This window comes from Bos taurus, chromosome 21 (assembly GCF_002263795.3).
Source record: "Bos taurus isolate L1 Dominette 01449 registration number 42190680 breed Hereford chromosome 21, ARS-UCD2.0, whole genome shotgun sequence".
Taxonomy (NCBI): Eukaryota; Metazoa; Chordata; class Mammalia; order Artiodactyla; family Bovidae; genus Bos; species Bos taurus.
Window position 1 is genome coordinate 28553981 of NC_037348.1, and position 16980 is coordinate 28570960.

Consider the following 16980-nt stretch of genomic DNA (forward strand, 5'->3'; position numbering starts at 1 on the left):
TGAGCACAGAAAATGCTGCTGCTGATTAGCCCTCCTAGCTGGCGGCGGAATGCTGACCTACAAGGGAAAGGCTTGCCCTCTAGATTTTACATAACATGCCCTTATCAACTCCCAGCCAGGACTGTCCCCCCAGGACATGAGGAAGGGGACCCTCCTTCTGAGCAAAAGCCTGTTCTCTCAGAGCCTGCTGCCCACCAGAAACTGGTCATCCACACTTGCCTGCTGATCAGAACGGATCACTTTACACTGAGGGCAAGGAAAAGGACAAGGAAGGATGGGGAAATTAACACAACAAAGGGAGGAAATCAGGGCCATGCGTGTGTGACCACCTGCCCCAGGTCACAGGGGACCTCGGGGCAGCAAGGCAGGTCCTCTACCCACAGCAGGGCCTTCTCCAGCCACCTGAGGGCTAGTAGCTCCAGCGGCAGGGAGGCGCCGTGCCCAGCAGGTCCCACTGAATCCTGCTCAGTGTCTTCACTTGACAAAGGAAAGGAAAGCAGTTCCTACAAAGAGGACACTGCCCTCACTCAGAGCTAATAACTGAAGCATCCAGCTACGACTCCAGGCTCAGGTTAACCAGCTCTGGGGCTGTTTCCCTGACAGTTCTGAAAAAGAACTCAAAGCAGGAAATGGAGTCAGAGAGAGATGGAACTTCCAGTCTTGTGAGAGTAACAGTAAAATGAGCAGACTGTAATGACCTTAAGGAGCACTGTGAAATAGGGAAGTGTCTGCCGCTGGTTTTCTGGCTGTGGTGGCCAATCTCCAAGGGCGACACCCACACGACCCCCACGTTCTTCCCACAGGGATACCCCCACCTCCTGAATGCAGTGACGTGGAGCCCTATGACCTCTGAGGCTGAATTCTGAAGAAGCCTGGCAGCTTCCATCTCTGGGGCACCTGCCCTGGGAGGAAGCCTGACACTCAACCCAGAGGGCACTCGAGAGGCATCGTGGACACCCAGCCCAGGTCCACAGGAGCCCTGCCCCACCCCAGCTGACCACCAGCCCAGGGCAGACCCTGGGGAGAACCGAGGTGAACAAGAGACAAGTCAGCAAGGTCTGGGGTGGGTTCCTATCCAACAACAATCACACAACGGCAGGTACCCATGGTGTGATAAGCCCAGAAGTAGACTTCATGCTCTAAGACGTGAGAAATGCAAACCAAATAGGTTAATAAACAATGACTGTGCTTTTACACTGCTTCTTTGAATGGAAGACCTCAGAAATGCTTCTCTATTTCTGAGGTCTTTCGAAGGAGCGCAGGTCTGAACACAACAGCAGCACCAAAGCGGGGAGGAAGGCTGGGGGCCGAGTGGACAGCGACGGTGACCACAGGGGACCCAGGAGGCCGCAGCTGAAGGGCACAGGACAACACTTAACTTTCCATCGGAAACACCTCAGCCCTGCTGGTTACTTCTCTTACAAATTCTGGACTGTTCTAGGGTTAGAGAGGAATTTATACTGTGAGCATAAGTGTGCTTGCACTGTCCAACTATGGGACGAAATCTTTTTTTCTGTACTTTCTCAAGAGTTCTACCTCTTTTTTTTAGACTTACACCTTACTGTGTTTCAAAGAGAGATGATTATGAAGGACTGTAAATTCACATTCAGATTTAAAATAGAAAACAAAGATGAAAGCACAGACTAGAACAGAAAAAACAAACAAAGCACAATTCAAGGATAGAGTAACCAAAACACGTTTCAGACCCTGGAGAAAGTAGGTACTTTGGGTCAGGTTCTAGGGGTATCTCACCCTCCACAAGCAATTGAGTCCCCCAGTTCCTGAGCCAAGTCCCTCCTGCCACTCAAACTGAAATGGGCCTCACAGGATGTGTGGGGCCTGGAAGAAAGCTGTGCAAGAGCAGGTGCCCATGAAGCCACAGGCACACACACTTGGGGCCCTGGCAGGGAGGGGCAAGGCCCCAAGCCCAGGAACTTCCAGCAGCTTTGAGTTTTTCTTTTCATGTCTATTTGGCAAAGGAATTTCTTTTACAAACAGACCAACCCACTGTGTTTTTGCCAATGATACTAAACACGTGTGTGACATTTTCTCAGTCTTTCAGGCTTAAAACATTAATTGCGGATATTAGTGGTTCCCAGATTCAAAGGAGACATCATTTGATGTTAAAACCTAATTTAGAAGCTAGAAACACCTAGGGGAAGATCAAACAGGTAGATCCTGCTCCCAGGCCCAGTGGCCACCACCCATCCTGTGTGAAAGCAAACTACTCTGTTTGGGGAGTTGGCCCCTCTCATGAATCAAATTTGGCTTCCCTGGTAGCTCAGCTAGTAAAGAATCTAATGTCAAATTAGAGACAAAGAATCTAGTAAATCAAATTAGAGACATAGAATATAGAAGACTGTTCACTTATGATGAAGGCAATGTTTGCTAGTCCCGTGGACAGCAAGGAGATCAAACCAGTCAATCCTAAAGGAAAGCAACCCTGAATATTCATTGGAAGGACTGATGCTGAAGCTGAAGCTCCAATGTTTTGGCCACCTGACATGAAGATCCAACTACTAGAAAAGACCCCGATGTTAGTAAAGACTGAGGAGGAGGAGGAGAAGGGGACGACAACAGAGGATGAGATGGTTGGTTAGATGTCACAATGGATAAGAGTGTGAGCAAACTCTGAGAGACAGTGAAAGACAGGGAAGCCTGGCATGCTGCAGTCCATGGGATTGCGAAGAGTCAGACATGACTTAGTGAGCAACAACATTTGCCATGCTTGGTATGCTTCCTCAATGTCACGCTTCCATGTTCTCATGGAGCAGATATCAAGCCCGGGTCTCCCTTTCTCTCAGCAGGGTGTAAAGGTGACTCCACCTGTCTAGCGAGACCCTGGCCACTTCCTAGGGGATGGACCACAAAGGTATGCTGCTCCAGATAAACCTAGAAGGCCTGTACCGTAAATGCAACTGCCGATCATCAGAGAATGTTTTGCTGAGAACAGAAATATATCAGTGCTGCACACAGTGCAGCAATGGACAAGCTCCCACCCCTGAGGCTCAAAGTCCATATCAGAACAAAACAAGAGACAGAAAGGAGGGCAGCTTTCCCCGGCCACCTCCTCCTCTCCCCCAAAATGTGCCACCCATGGGGATGTCCTGGTCATGAAGCTTAATGCACAGACAGGGATGACAGGCCACATTCTCCTTGGGTCCCCATCTCAGTGTCACCACCATCACAGCAGTGACAGAGAGGGGGTGCAGCCACATGAATAAAACAAGAAGGGCCTGTTCTGAAGCCACATGGGGCCTGCATCCTGGCTCCTCTCTGGGAAGGAGGGTGATGGGTGAGAATGGCCTGCAGGGTGGGTGGGCCTTGTGTCACCGATGGGGTTGCAGGGCCCAGCGAAGTCCCCACTCCGCACTGTCGGAACCAATCAGGCCCTCAGCTCACTGGAAGCTGCTCGAAGAGCAGTAGGGGGAGGAAGGGGACCCCACCAGCATGCCCCAGTCACGGGGCGCAATTGTCGGCAGCCCTGACACAGCCTGCAGCAGCCAGAGACAATGCCAGGGCATGGCAGGAATGTACCCAATTATGAAAGAGGAGAAACCTCAGCAAATTGTTGTCTATGCTCTTTCTGAGCTGACAGAATGGCGTTACAATGAGCCAGGAATGGCCAGTCTCTCAAAATCCAAGTTAATGAAATTTTCTAAAACCAGTAAAAACTAGTAAAATCATCCTTTTCAACAAATGTAGGATTAAGCATTCTTATTTGTTGGCAAATCTGATCGTTGAGCTTTTGAGGCAAAAAGTCCAATTCAGCTCCTTATTAAATGAGGAATGGCTTTTAAACATGACTGCTTAACGAGCTGCTGTATCAGAAATGGCAACCCACGCCAGTATTCTTGCCTGGAGAACCCGATGCACAGAGGGAGGGCTATAGTCCATGGGCTCACAAAGAGTCGGACACAACACTTTTCACCAGTATTACAGCTATTAATATACTTGCTGCTTCTAACGACATGTGTATGTATTACACACACAAACATCATATAAAAGTACTACCTACTTGATTCTGACATGCATATGTATAAAACAGGACCATTTTACGATCACAAAAAGCAAATACACCCATGAGAACGACATTAAAGGGAGTTGGATTTCCACTCCCTTTCTTGGTGGTAAGCAGCATTCACTGCTGTCTATTCCTCACTGGGGCTGCAGCCCAAAACCTTGTCCAGACTGAAGGGATCTGTTACTTAAGAAACTCTTCCTTAAAGTGGATGCCCCCCAAAGTGCCCACCTGTCAGGCACTCGCAGACCCTCACAAGAGGCAAGGAGTGCCACATCTAAGTCCAGCCAACCACTGTGGAACTGAAGCTGACCTTCCACTCCGGCCCAGTAAGCGTGTGCCCCAGGGGAACTGGGCCTCCAGAGAACTCAGCACAATCCTGACACCCAGCGTACCTGTGGATACAAATGTGAGAACCCCTCATACCTGCTCTGAGGGGTCAGGACCCTGCTAGGAGCAGAGCCACACGTTTATGAGGACAGAAACACATGAGAGGCCCAAGGAGCCAGTGCACTCACAAAGCTGGAGTTTCAGTTCATTCAAGTTACCGCACTCATCCCTTCCTTCTGCTGCTTTTCTGTACAGTACATCCATTCCCCCTCTGCTTCAGTGTGGCACACTCAACCCTGACCTTAACTAGCTCAGGACCTTCCTCTCATCAAGGTTCACTGTTTTTACTGTTTCATGTAAAGTAATAACAGGCGTAGAAGATTTTAGAGGATTTGACTTCACATTTGACTCCAGGACATAAAACTGGAAGATCATTTCTTTTAAAAACAAATCCTTTCACTTTTTAAATTAAAATTTGCCTGTTTTACCTAAAAGTATGGTTTCTTAAGAGCCAGTAAATTGTGACTTATTGAGAGCAATGTAAACTGACTTGATCTCCACGGGCAGCCAGGACTTGCCCAGATCCACGAACTCCTGGAAGGAGTTGAGATGGAGGCTCAGATGAGTACTTTGCTTTTAAGGTACTGATACACTCTCATCTCACACAACAGGTCACAGTTGAGTCTACAACCACCACCTGTCCTTAGAGCAGAGATGAGCACTTAGAGGAAGTCTCTGCAGGCATCTTCTGAAAGGTCCCCACAATTACAGAGTCCACAGCATGAGTGATTTCTGATCACGCACGTCAGTGGCTGAAATGAAAAACAGTCTCCCTTTTGTATGTCTCTGTTTCCGCATTTGTTTGCACAACATTCCTGTTCGGCCTGGGCCAGCAGGGAAACTGGTGTGGGAGGAGGGCTGGCTGGGGGTTCGTGCACGCACCGGAGCAAGTGACCTGCACGTTGACTAGTGCCCTGGCCTCCCCAGCACCCTCTCCCCCACACATTCCTACACAAGGGTTACAGCAGGATAAAGAGAACAACAAATACCATGTTAGCAGGCGAGCAGCATCTCAGAAAGGCAGGAAGACAAGCCCTGGGGCTGATCTGTGTCCCCTCCTGCTCTCATGCTGCACACCCGCCCCCCCCCCCACCTCCACAAGGTGTCTCCAGGACTCACCACCTCCCCTAGGGCCAACACACTGGGGCCAGATTCTCCACCGCCTTTTTTTTCCTCTCTTGAATATTTTCCTTAGATGTGTATTTCTCATGGGCTTCCCAGGTGTCTCAGTGGTAAAGGATCTGCCTGCCAATGCAGGACACACTGGAGACATGGGTTTGATCTCTGGTCAAGAAGATCCCCTGGAGAAGGAAATGGCAACCCACTCTCCAGTATTCTTGCCTGGAGAACCTCACAGACAGAGGAGCCTGGTGAGCTACAGTCAACGGGGTCACAAAGAGTTGGACATGACAGAGTGACTGAGTGCACACCCACAGATTTCTAATGCTACATTAATGATTTAATTAGGCCAATCAATTTTCAGTGATTTAAAACTAAATCTTGGTGTTCTAGGAAATGTGTCTCTGGGCAAAGCCATCTGGTCATCAGCATCAACACCTTCCTCTTCCTATTTCAGGGACAGGACCCCAATATCCGCATGTGATCTGGACCAAGTGACAAAGTCAGCCCCTGTATCACAAACACATTCATCTTGTTAGCTACTCTGAAACATGTTAAATATTGTTTTAAGAAAACAATTGTTTCTCATTAATAGAGTTAATTTCAAAATTACACAAGCTTTTACTACAGAGTTACGCTGAAACACATTGATTATTGTTTTAAGAAAACAATCACATCTCATTAATACAGAGTCAATTTCAAAATTACACAAGCTTTTACTACATTTATTGCTTTCGTCTCCACCACATTCTCAACTATTTCTTTCTTGGTGCAATTAACTGCAACAGTTGATTCAACCATTTCTCTGTGTGTATGTACATTCAGGTTTTTTTGTCTTTAATAACAAAGCAATAATACTAGTTGTAATAATAAAAACAGCAGTGACCTTGTCCATGGTCTTTTGCATCCTTTGCAGCCAGGTAGTCCAATGCAGTGGGTAAGGAGGTAAAGCTTTAGAGCTCCATTACCTGCGCTCACATCCTTCCAGCATCACTGCTGAACCAAGGACAGGCAACAGACTTTCTGCTTGGTTTCCTTCTCTGCTCACCTGCGGTGATACAAACTGACAGACACAGCATCTCATCTACAAAGGCTTTATCCAGCCAGAATTCATCTCCTGTTGTGAGAGCAGATGCAGATTTGACCTACAACTTGCATACCTTTCGCCCCTATTCAGGAAGCTTTGGATATTTAGTAGTAATTCCCAGATAAATCAGTGAGATTTAAAAAGTGTTTCTGGACAGTAAAGTCTGACACCCTTGCCTCAGCCCAAGCCGGCCTGAAGCTGCCCCACAGCACCGACCAACAGACCAAGGAAGTGAGCCCTTGCATGGGGCCAAGTCCCACCATGTGCTCTGCTTGTCTGTCTGTGTTGTGGTTTGGGGGAGGGGAAAGAGGTGTCAGCGGACTCACAGATACACCACAGCACAGACCTTGAACATGACATGACTCTCCGGTCCCCATCCCCAGCATTAGCAAGAAAAGACTTCCTGGTCGAACCTGGAGAACCTTTCCAAGATGACTTTGTGACGTTCATCCTAAATCATTAAGTAACAACGCACTCAACAGGCTGCAGGAAAGGGGCCACACAGTGACCAGGAGGCACGTGGTTATCAGGCACAGAGGATGGGAGGGGGACCACAGTTAAAGTTGTAACTGGGCTTAAATACAAAATCCCCAAGAGATTTAGGTGGTGGATTAAAGCTGAAGAGCAACCATCCACAAAGTTCCACCTCCGCCCCACCCCCCACCCCACCTAACCACCCTCCCCACAATCACAATCACAGGTACAATTCATGTGACCAATAAAGGTTAAAACACTAACCACAAGGAAACCTGTTGGATCAATCTGGTGGAGGGATTTTAAGTCACTAGGAAAAGCAAACAGACCCAAGATCAGACCAACCTCCTTGTCCAGTGGCGACGTCATCACTGTGGAATGCCTCCTGACTGCTGTCGGGGCTTCTTTCAGCTTTCTGATGCTGCCACTCCTAGGGCTTCAGTGGGAGGAGTGCTCACATGACTAAGGCACTCAAACTCTTTCAAAATGGTTCTGAAAGAACTGATGTAATTAATGAAAAGACATGCCTCTCCTTGAGTTCCAGGACTTCTGCTCCCGCTGGGAAAGACAGTCTGGTAAATCTGCTTCCAATGCTAAGATGCAGAGACCCCAGCATGTGGAATACAGTCTACAGCCCACTGAAGTCTACCTGCTTCCTCCAACTAATGTCAAAGAAATTCAACTTAGAATCTAATAAAAGAAAAAACATCTCTTTCAAGCGGTGGGCTTGCCTGAGGACTTAAGAGAATGCTGGGTCCACTTCCTGTGGCCCTGGACAGCCTGCAAGGGCAACTCTCAGGGCGGGGCTTGAGGCGGCTTGTGCACAATGCCCGAGAATGCGGGGAATGCAGACCGTCCCTCTGTGTTCTCTGTCACTCTGAACTGTTCATATTACTAAACAACCTCTATTTTCTTCTCAGTCCAGGACAACTTGTGATTCATGACTGAGGCATAAGATGACACAACAATCTCACACATTCCTTGCAGCAACCCATCTCCTTACAGCCCCCACACACAACTTTTAAGTGGTACAATGGTGGGGTTTTCCCTTTTAATCCTGACATCATTTATTCTATCAGTGCCATTTAATACAATGACCATGTAACACAGAAGAAAAAGAGGTACTTTGAGAAAGGGTTTCATTTCTGCCTCTAAATATAAGGCTTTTTCTTCCTTTCTTTTCTAGAGGAAAAAACCTAGTGATAAAAGAATTGCATTTTAAAGAACAGTGACTATATAAATCTTTTAGAATTTGTGCATATATTCTATTCATCAAATATTTACAGCTCAATGAAATGAAGGACAAGACAAATTATACATGAAGCTTGATTGCCTCATATGTTTGGGGGTGAAATTATTAAAACCGTGGTCCATGGCTATATTTGTAAAGTCCCCTATACGTGAATGAGTTCCATCCTGAGAGCACAATCGTCCTAAGTCCAACAAAGTTAGCCTAGGTACCCAACTAACATAATCGGCTATATAGTACAGTACTGTAATAGTTTATAATACTTTCCACACAAATAATATATAATAAAGAAACAAACACAAAAAATAAAACATTTTTAATCCTACAGTACAGTACCTTGAAAAGTACAGGAGTACAGTACAGCAGCTGGCACACAGGGGCTGGCATTGAGTGAACAGGCAAGAAGAGTTACTGACTGGAGGAGGGAGAGGAGGTAGGAGATGGTGGAGCTGAAGGGTCGTCAGCAACAGGAGATGGAGGGCAAGCTGCAGTTTCACTCACATCTGACATTGATAGAATGCGTATTCGCATCTTTCAAAGTTCACAACTTGAAGGTTCATAGGTAGGGGACTTGCTGTAATGTGTTAATAAAGTGAACAGATGATAAATATGGAAACTCTTGAAAGGTAAAGTTCTCGGGAAAAAGCCTTTAGGCCGAAAGCTACATGGGGTTTCCTTGCTGCAACGGCCACCCTACTGACTGCTCCCTCCTTGCAGAGGATCTGAAAACATGCCTTTTCTACTAAATGAGGCACACGCTCATTATCTGTGCTTGTAACTGCACCCAACTCACAAAAGGGAAAGGAAATTAAACATCCGATGATAGAAAGTAACTTCACAGAGCTGTCCATCCTATCTAAGTGTCCTTTAAAAACAGAGCTGGGGACACCACAGAGGTCACCTTGCTCAGTGGTTCTCCTCACATGTGGCTGGGGTGGGGAAGTGGATGTACTTACACGGCTCAGCCCTGCAGCCCGACAAGTCTCAGAGGGCAGAGTCCAGGTGTCCACAATTTTAATAAGTACCTATTTCATTCTTTTCTACACTGAATTTTGAGGACCTTTTCAAACACAGAAACTCCAATCCAGGCTGTCCAAGGTTAGAGTGGTGAGTTGAGCAGAATGTAATCCAGTAATCACAACACCACACCAACTCTGAACTAGAACACTCATGTCATGCATACGCCTGTGTGCTCAGTGTCCAACTCTTTGCGACCCCAGGGACTGAGGCCCACCAGGGTCCTCTGTCCATGGAATTCTCCAGGCAAGAATACTAGATTAGGTTACCATTTCCTACTCCAGAGGATCTTTCCAAACCAGGAGTTGAATCCGCGTCTCCTGAGTCTCTTGCATTGGCAGGCGGGCTCTTTACACTAAGTCACCTGGGAAGCCCTACTAGAACACTCACTAAACACCAAACGTAGACAGGAGAACAGACATGTACCTTCTCTTCACTGCCTCACAGGGACATCCAGGCTTTTCTCATTCCACAAACTTTACTGAATACCCAGATGTTACAGGCACCACTGTCACAGCAGTGCCCTCAAGGAGTTTACAACAGAGCAGAGAGGAGATATTTACACATAGAAGCACAATTCCCATAGCCTGCAATAAACACAGCAGGAGCAGGCTGATTACAGGGACCTAGGGCTTCTAGGCAGCTCGCTCTCCTCCTGATTCAGGTGATCAAGAAAGACTTCACACATGGAGGCCCTGCTGGCCAGGGCAGCAGGATGGCTGGCCAGCAAGGGCAGCGAGAACTCAGCTCACCAGCTCACGCACTGCCCAGTGTGGACATCATGGGGCTGCAGCTTTTGGACAAAGTGAACTGAATGAGAGGTGGGGGTGGGCAGCGGGGGACAAGACCCTGCCTGTGAAAAAATACTGAAAAGAGTTTGCTGGATCAGGATTTTCTAAGACTGGATTGAATTCAGTTGGGTAAATGCATTCTGTTGGAAATAAGGTAAAGGAAGACTTTGGTTTGATTTTCTTTCTGGTAAGAGAATAAAGTTTTCTCAGAATGCTGTTTTTGATAACCGATTGTGTGGACTTTCTTTGCCTTTAAATGATCTGAATTTACTTTTGAGATGTCCTGTAACTTTGGTTAAGAAATAAGTATTGTCTCAAAGTGACCGTGGTCTTTGATCAAGTGTTTCAAAATTTTTGACAAACTTTCCAAATACAAATTTTATTCAAACTTATTTGACTTTCAACTAACTTTGGGATGCTTCCAAGGGCCCCTGAGGCATCTCAGAGAAATATTTAAGTAGTATTATATTTGGTATGTTAAATTACATGGAGAGCATTATCACAGGAGCGAAAAACCTACCTAAAAATACACTGTAAGAAACAGAGACTCACAGACTTAGAGAATGAACTTATGGTTGCTCAGAAGAAGAATGGGGGAGGAAACAATTAGGGAGTTTAGGATGGACATGTCCACATAGTTATATTTAAAATGGACAATCAACAAGCACCTACTGTGCAGCACAAGGAACTCTGCTCAGTGTTATATGGCAGCCTGGATGGGAGGGGAGTTTGGGGGAGAATGGATACACGTACACATATAGCTGAGTCTCTTTGCTGTCCAACTGAAACTATCATAACACTGTTCATCAGCTATACTCCAATGCAAAATAAAAAGTTCAGAAAAAAATACTGTATGGATGAATATTATTAATATGGCCTTTCCAAAAATTATATGAGGTTTCTAAAATTTGAATATGTCCTGGTATAATGCTAGAGTTCTAGTTGTTACCTTAAAATGCTGTCACATTAGTAATCAGGGTTCTTTATCGATTACACTGTAGTCAAACATTTAATCGTGACTTTTAAGTCTTTTTGTCATTTACAGACAGTTATTGTGCTGTGATGCTGTTACAGAAAGGGCTTCATCATCAAGGAGACTCATAGGAAGGCTACTGAGATAGATAACATCCAGATAACAATGATGTGGGGATTCCAGCCCATATGGATTAAAACAAGGAGCTATCCTGCCCCTAAGGCCCCTAGATCAGACATTCAGATTTTTACTTCCTGACAGGCAGGGTCAACGCTCCTACTCAGCCTGGAAAAAATCTCTGAGTAGAGAATGAGACAGGAAGGGGCCAAGCAAAACCTTTAAAACGGGTTCCCGACCCCGACCCCATCCTAGGCCTCACAGCAGGAGGTGAGCCTCGGGAAAGAGAGCAAAGCTTCATCTGTATGTACAGCTGCCCCCCACCACATTCGAGTTAGTGCCTGAGCCTCCGCCTCCTCTCAGACCAGTGGTGACAGCATTAGGTTCTCCTAGGAGCATGAACTCCACTGCGCTTTGGAAAAACTGTCTTACACAAAACTGGTCCCTGTGCCAGAATGGTTGGGGCCTGCTGCTCTAAAAGAATGACATAGCCCAAGGACATGACATAAACGGATTAGAACCTGCTAGGTCCAAGATGGCAGGCCAGCTGACTCTCAGTGTACGCTCACTGTAACACATCAGCTAAGTGACACACGCACCAGCACCATGGTCCACGATAAACAACTAGGATTAGGATGAGGGTTGAGTGGTTGGATCTCCTTGGAGCCCAAGGGACTCTCTCCAGCACCACAACTCAAAAGCTCAGTTTTCTTTATGGTCCAACTCTCACATCCATACATGACTATTAGAAAAACCATAGGTTTGACTCTATGGACCTTTGTCAGCAAAGTGATGTCTCTGCTTCTTAATACACTATCTAGATTTGTCATATCTTTCCTTCCAAGGAGCAAGCATCTTTTAATTTCATGGCTGTAGTCACGGTCTGCAATGATTTGGGGGTCCAAGAAAATAAAAAGTCACTACTTCCACTTTTTCCCCTTCTATTTACCATAAAGTGATGGATGCAGATGCCATGATCTTAGTTTTTTGAATGTTGAGTTTCAAGCCAGCTTTTTCACTCTCCTCTTTCACCCTCATCAAGAGGCTCTTTAATTCCTCTTCCCTTTCTGTCATTAGAGTGGTATCATCTGCAAATCTTAGGTTGTTGATATTTCTTCCAGCATCTTGATTCCAGCTTGTAGCTGATCCAGCCCGGCATTTTGTATGATGTACTCTGCATACAATTTAAATAAGCATGGTAACAATATAAACACTTGATATATTCCTTTCCTAATTTTGAACCAGTCAGTTGTTTCATGTCTGGTTCCAACTGTTGCTTCTTCACTTGCATACAGGTTTCTCAGGAGACGGATAAGATGGTCTGGTATTCTCATCTCTAAGAATTTTCCAGTTTTTTCCACTATCTTCTACCATTTTTCAAGCAACTTCATAATTCCACCTTCCCCAAACTTTTTATCTTTTTAAGCAAAGAACCATTCCAGGTGATTTACAGTCTTCCAGGGAATTGAAATTTTTTCCATTAGGAGAATTCTGTAAAGACTGAAATTAGTGGGCATCAAAGGTACAACATCCGGTGAATAAGGCAAACGAATCAGAACTTCCCAGTCAAGCTGTAACAGTTTTTGCCTGGTCATCAAAGGAACACATGATCTTGTGTTATCCTGATGGAAGATTATGCATTCTCTGTTGACTAATTCTGGATGCTTTTTGTCCAGTGCTGCTTCCAGTTGGTTTAAGTGGGAGCCGTACTTGTTGGAATTAATCATTTGGTTTTCTAGGAGCTCATAAGAAAACTCCCTCCCAATCCCACCATATACACATCACCTTCTTTGGATGAAGACTGGCCTTGTTGTGGTTGGTGGTGGTTCATTTCACTTGCCCCACAATCTCTTCCATTCCACATTATTGTACAGTATCCACTTTCTATTGCCTGTGACAATTTGTTTTTTAAAATGGAACGGTTTCGTTAAGTTTAAGCAGAGAATCGCATGCAGAAATATGGTCAAGGGTTTTTCCTGCTTATGTGGAAATCAAACATCAAAGTGATAAACATAACCAAGCTGGTGCGAGTAATTTTTAACATTTAATTTGAGTATTTTGAGTATGTCAACTATCTCCTCTATGGTATAATGTTGATTGTTCTCAATTAATGTCTCAATTTGATCTCTATCAACTTCAATCGGTCTACCTGACCATGGAGTATCACCCACGAGCAGTCTCCAGCATGAAACTTCACAAACCACTTTGGACACTTTCTCCACACACTGCACATTTGTTTTGTGTGTTTACCTTTTTGTATTTAATTACTTACTTAATTTTTGACTGAGCTGGGTCTTTGCTGCCACACACAGGCTTTCTTTACTTACAGCAATCAGGGGCTGTTCATTGCAGTGTACAGGCTTCTCAGTGCAGAGGATATGGGAAATAGTGCACTTATGCTTCAATAGTTGCACCTCATGGGCTCCAGAGTTCAGGCTCAGTAGTTGTGGCACACAGGCTTAGCTGTTTCAAGGCATGTGGGATCTTCCCGGACCAGGGATCAAACCCATGTCCCTTGCATTGGTAGGTAGACTCTTAACCACTGGACCACAAGGAAGTCCTATACCTCTCTTGAAATAATTAAGCACAATATGCTGAAAATGTTGCTTTTTTCTTCTATTTTCACTATTAAAATGGTTACACAAAAATTCACCAATTTTGATAAGTTTTTAAAAAAATGCATATTAATATGACAGCTCACAGAATACAATCTAAAAAACTATTTCAAATGAAGTTAAAGACAAAAGCACTACTAGAGCACCTCACGGAAAAAATGGAACCTTTTGGCCCACCCAATACATTCCATAACGAACTATTCTAGTCCAGCGTGCCCAGAATTCCAACACCACCTGTGTGCGTTTTCACTCCTGTCATTAGAGTGACACCCCGACAGAAACACTAGAAGAAGATCAAATGCAATGGGATGCTACTGAAAGGACTAAACATGGGGCTAAAAGCCTGACAAGAAAGCAGGAGAATGGGGAAGCCAGGGAGGGAGCAGAAGGAACTGAAAAATGCCCAGAAAACGTGCTCACGAAAGCCAAGCACTCCTGCTCCTTGGGACCAAGAGGGAGCAAATCCACTTCTCGGGCTAGGTAATCAGTCCCAAGAAAGAAATGAGATTTGGCGACAATGGCCATTCTGACTGGTGTGAGTTGATTCCTCATTGTAGTTTTGACTTGCATTTCTCTAATAATGAGCAAGGTTGAGTGCCTTTTCATGTGTTTATTGGCCATCTGTATGTCTTCTTTGGAAAAATGTCTGTTCAGGTCTTCCGCCTGTTTTTTTTTAATTGAGAAAATCTAGAAACAATAATGGAGAAGGAAATGGCAACCCACTCCAGTATTCTTGCCTAAAGAATCCTGTGGACAGAGGAACCTGATGGACTGCTGTCCATAGGGTCACACAGAGTCGGACACGACTGAAGCGACTTAGCATGTGTGCATGCATTGGAGAAGGAAATGGCAACCCATTCCATTGTTCTTGCCTGGAGAATCCCAGGGACAGGGGAGCCTGATGGGCTGCCGTCTATGGGGTCGCACAGAGTCGGACACGACTGAAGTGACTTAGCAGCAGCAGCAGCAGAAACAATAAATGCTGGAGAGGATGTGGAGAAAGGGGACCTGTTTGCGTTGTTGGTAGGAATGTAAATTGATACAGACATTATGGAGAGCACTATGGAGATTCCTTAAAAAGCTAGGAATAAAACTACCATATGACCCAGCAATCCCACTACTGGGCATATACTCTGAGAAAATCATAATCAGAAAAGATACATGTACTCCAATGTTCACTGCAGAAGTATTTATAATAGTTAGAACATGGACGCAAGCTAGATGTCCATCAACAGATGAATGGATAAAGATGTGGTACATACAATGGAATATTACTCGGTCATAAAAGGGAACAAGTCTGAATCAGCTGAACTGAGGTGAATGAACCAGAACTTGTTACACAGAATGAACTAAGAAAGAGAAAAACAAACATTGTATATTCATACCTATATATAGAATCTAGAAAAGTGGTACTGATGAACCCACTGGGAAAATTGTAACAAACTAGACAGCATATTAAAAAGCAGAGACGTCAGTCTGCCGACAAAGCGACACAGAGCCAAAGCTATGGCTTTTCCAGTAGTCATATGCAGATGTGAGAGTTGGACCATACAGAAGGCTGAGTGTTGAAAAAATGATGCTTTCAAACTGTGATGCTGGAAAAGACTCTTGAGAGTCCCTGGGACAGCAACGACATCAAACCAGTCGATCCTAAAGAAAATCAACCCTGAATATTCGTTGGAAGGACTGATGCTGAAGCTAAAGCTCCAATACTTTGACCATGTTATGTGAAGAGCCAACTCATTGGAAAAGACCCTGATGCTGGGAAAGATTGAGGGCAAAAGAAGAGGGCAGCAGAGGATGAGATGGTTAGATAGTACCACCAACTCAATGGACATGAATTTGAGCAATCTCCAGGAGATAGTAAAGGACAGGGATGCCAGGCATGCTACAGTCCACGGGGTCACAAAGTGTCAGGTATGACTTGGCAAGTGAACAACACCACAATGAGTAAGAATCCACCTGTCAATTCAAGGGGCATGGGTTCAATCCCTGGTCTGGGAAAATTCCACATACCATGGGGCAAGTAAGCCTGTGTGTCACAATGACTGAGCCCATGTGTTGCAATTACTGAAGCCCACATGCCTAAGGCTGGTACTCTGCAACAAGAGAAGCCACTGCAATGAGAAGCCTGCACACTGCAACTTGAGATTAGTCTCCTCTTTCCAACTAGAGAAAGCCTGCACAGCAATAAAGATCCAGCACAGCCAAAATAAATAAATAATTTTTAAATGTTTGATATTTTAGAAGACCTGTCAAATGGTCTTGTCATCTGTAAGCTATTAGGTTTATAAATAACACTGTTATGTTTGAGATAACCTGATTACTGCACTAATAGTTTATCATATTATGTTAGCTTGAGATTTGTTTTTCTATTGGGATTGTAAATTTGCCTGTCACACATTTTAAAGGCTTAAAAATAAAATATACTAAACCCACAAATGTAGTATAAAATACTGGAGGGAAAGACCATTTAACGAAAATTAATTGAAAGGTGAAAGTGTTAGTCCTTCAGTCATGCCCGACTCTTTTCGACCCCATGGACTGCAGCCCACCAGGCTCCCCTGTGCATGGGATTTTCCAGGCAAGGATACTGGAGTGGGTTGCTATGTCCTTCTCCAGGGGATCTTCCCGACCCAGGGATAGAACATGGGTCTCCTGCACTGCAGGCAGATTCTTGACTGACTAAGCTACGAGGGAAGCCCTAAAAAATTAATTGACAACTAGTCTAATGTTATGCAAAATACTGAGTTCATTAATGAAATAAGATTTTTAAACTGAAAAGGAAAAGGAAAACTAGCTTTTAAAAGTATAACCTCCGTAAACTGGATGTCATCTATAAACACAAGTAACTGCAAAAGTCCCGTGAGGACAGCAGTCCCTCTGGACATGGGGACTCTCACTGTCTACTCTCTCCCCAGGCCCTCCTGCAGCTGCAGCCACGGAGGCTTTCTGGGAAAGCAGCCAGGCCAGCCCCTCCTGCTCTGAGGTGACACAGAGGAACTCATCTCATCCTCCAGGGAGACCTGGCACCACAAGGCATTATCAAGTCATAGTCATTTTACCAAAGATTTCACGGGGAAAAGGTCAGCAAAATTAACACTTTTTCCATATACCATGTAGCACA

General features: G+C 45.0%; 1 protein-coding gene across 6 annotated transcripts in view; it reads right to left on the minus strand.

The window, feature by feature from the left end:
• Window positions 1-16980, minus strand: part of TJP1 (tight junction protein 1) — a 259306-nt gene that overhangs the window by 155259 nt on the left and 87067 nt on the right. Inside the window, exon 1 of one of the 6 annotated variants that reach the window (XM_024982008.1) lies at window positions 7437-7475. The exons of the other annotated variants lie outside the window; for them this stretch is intronic. Within the exon in view, the coding sequence (XP_024837776.1) occupies window positions 7437-7460 (24 nt within the window). The 5' untranslated portion in view covers window positions 7461-7475. Of the gene's footprint in view, window positions 1-7436; window positions 7476-16980 lie in introns of those variants that run through there. 6 annotated transcript variants of the gene reach the window in all.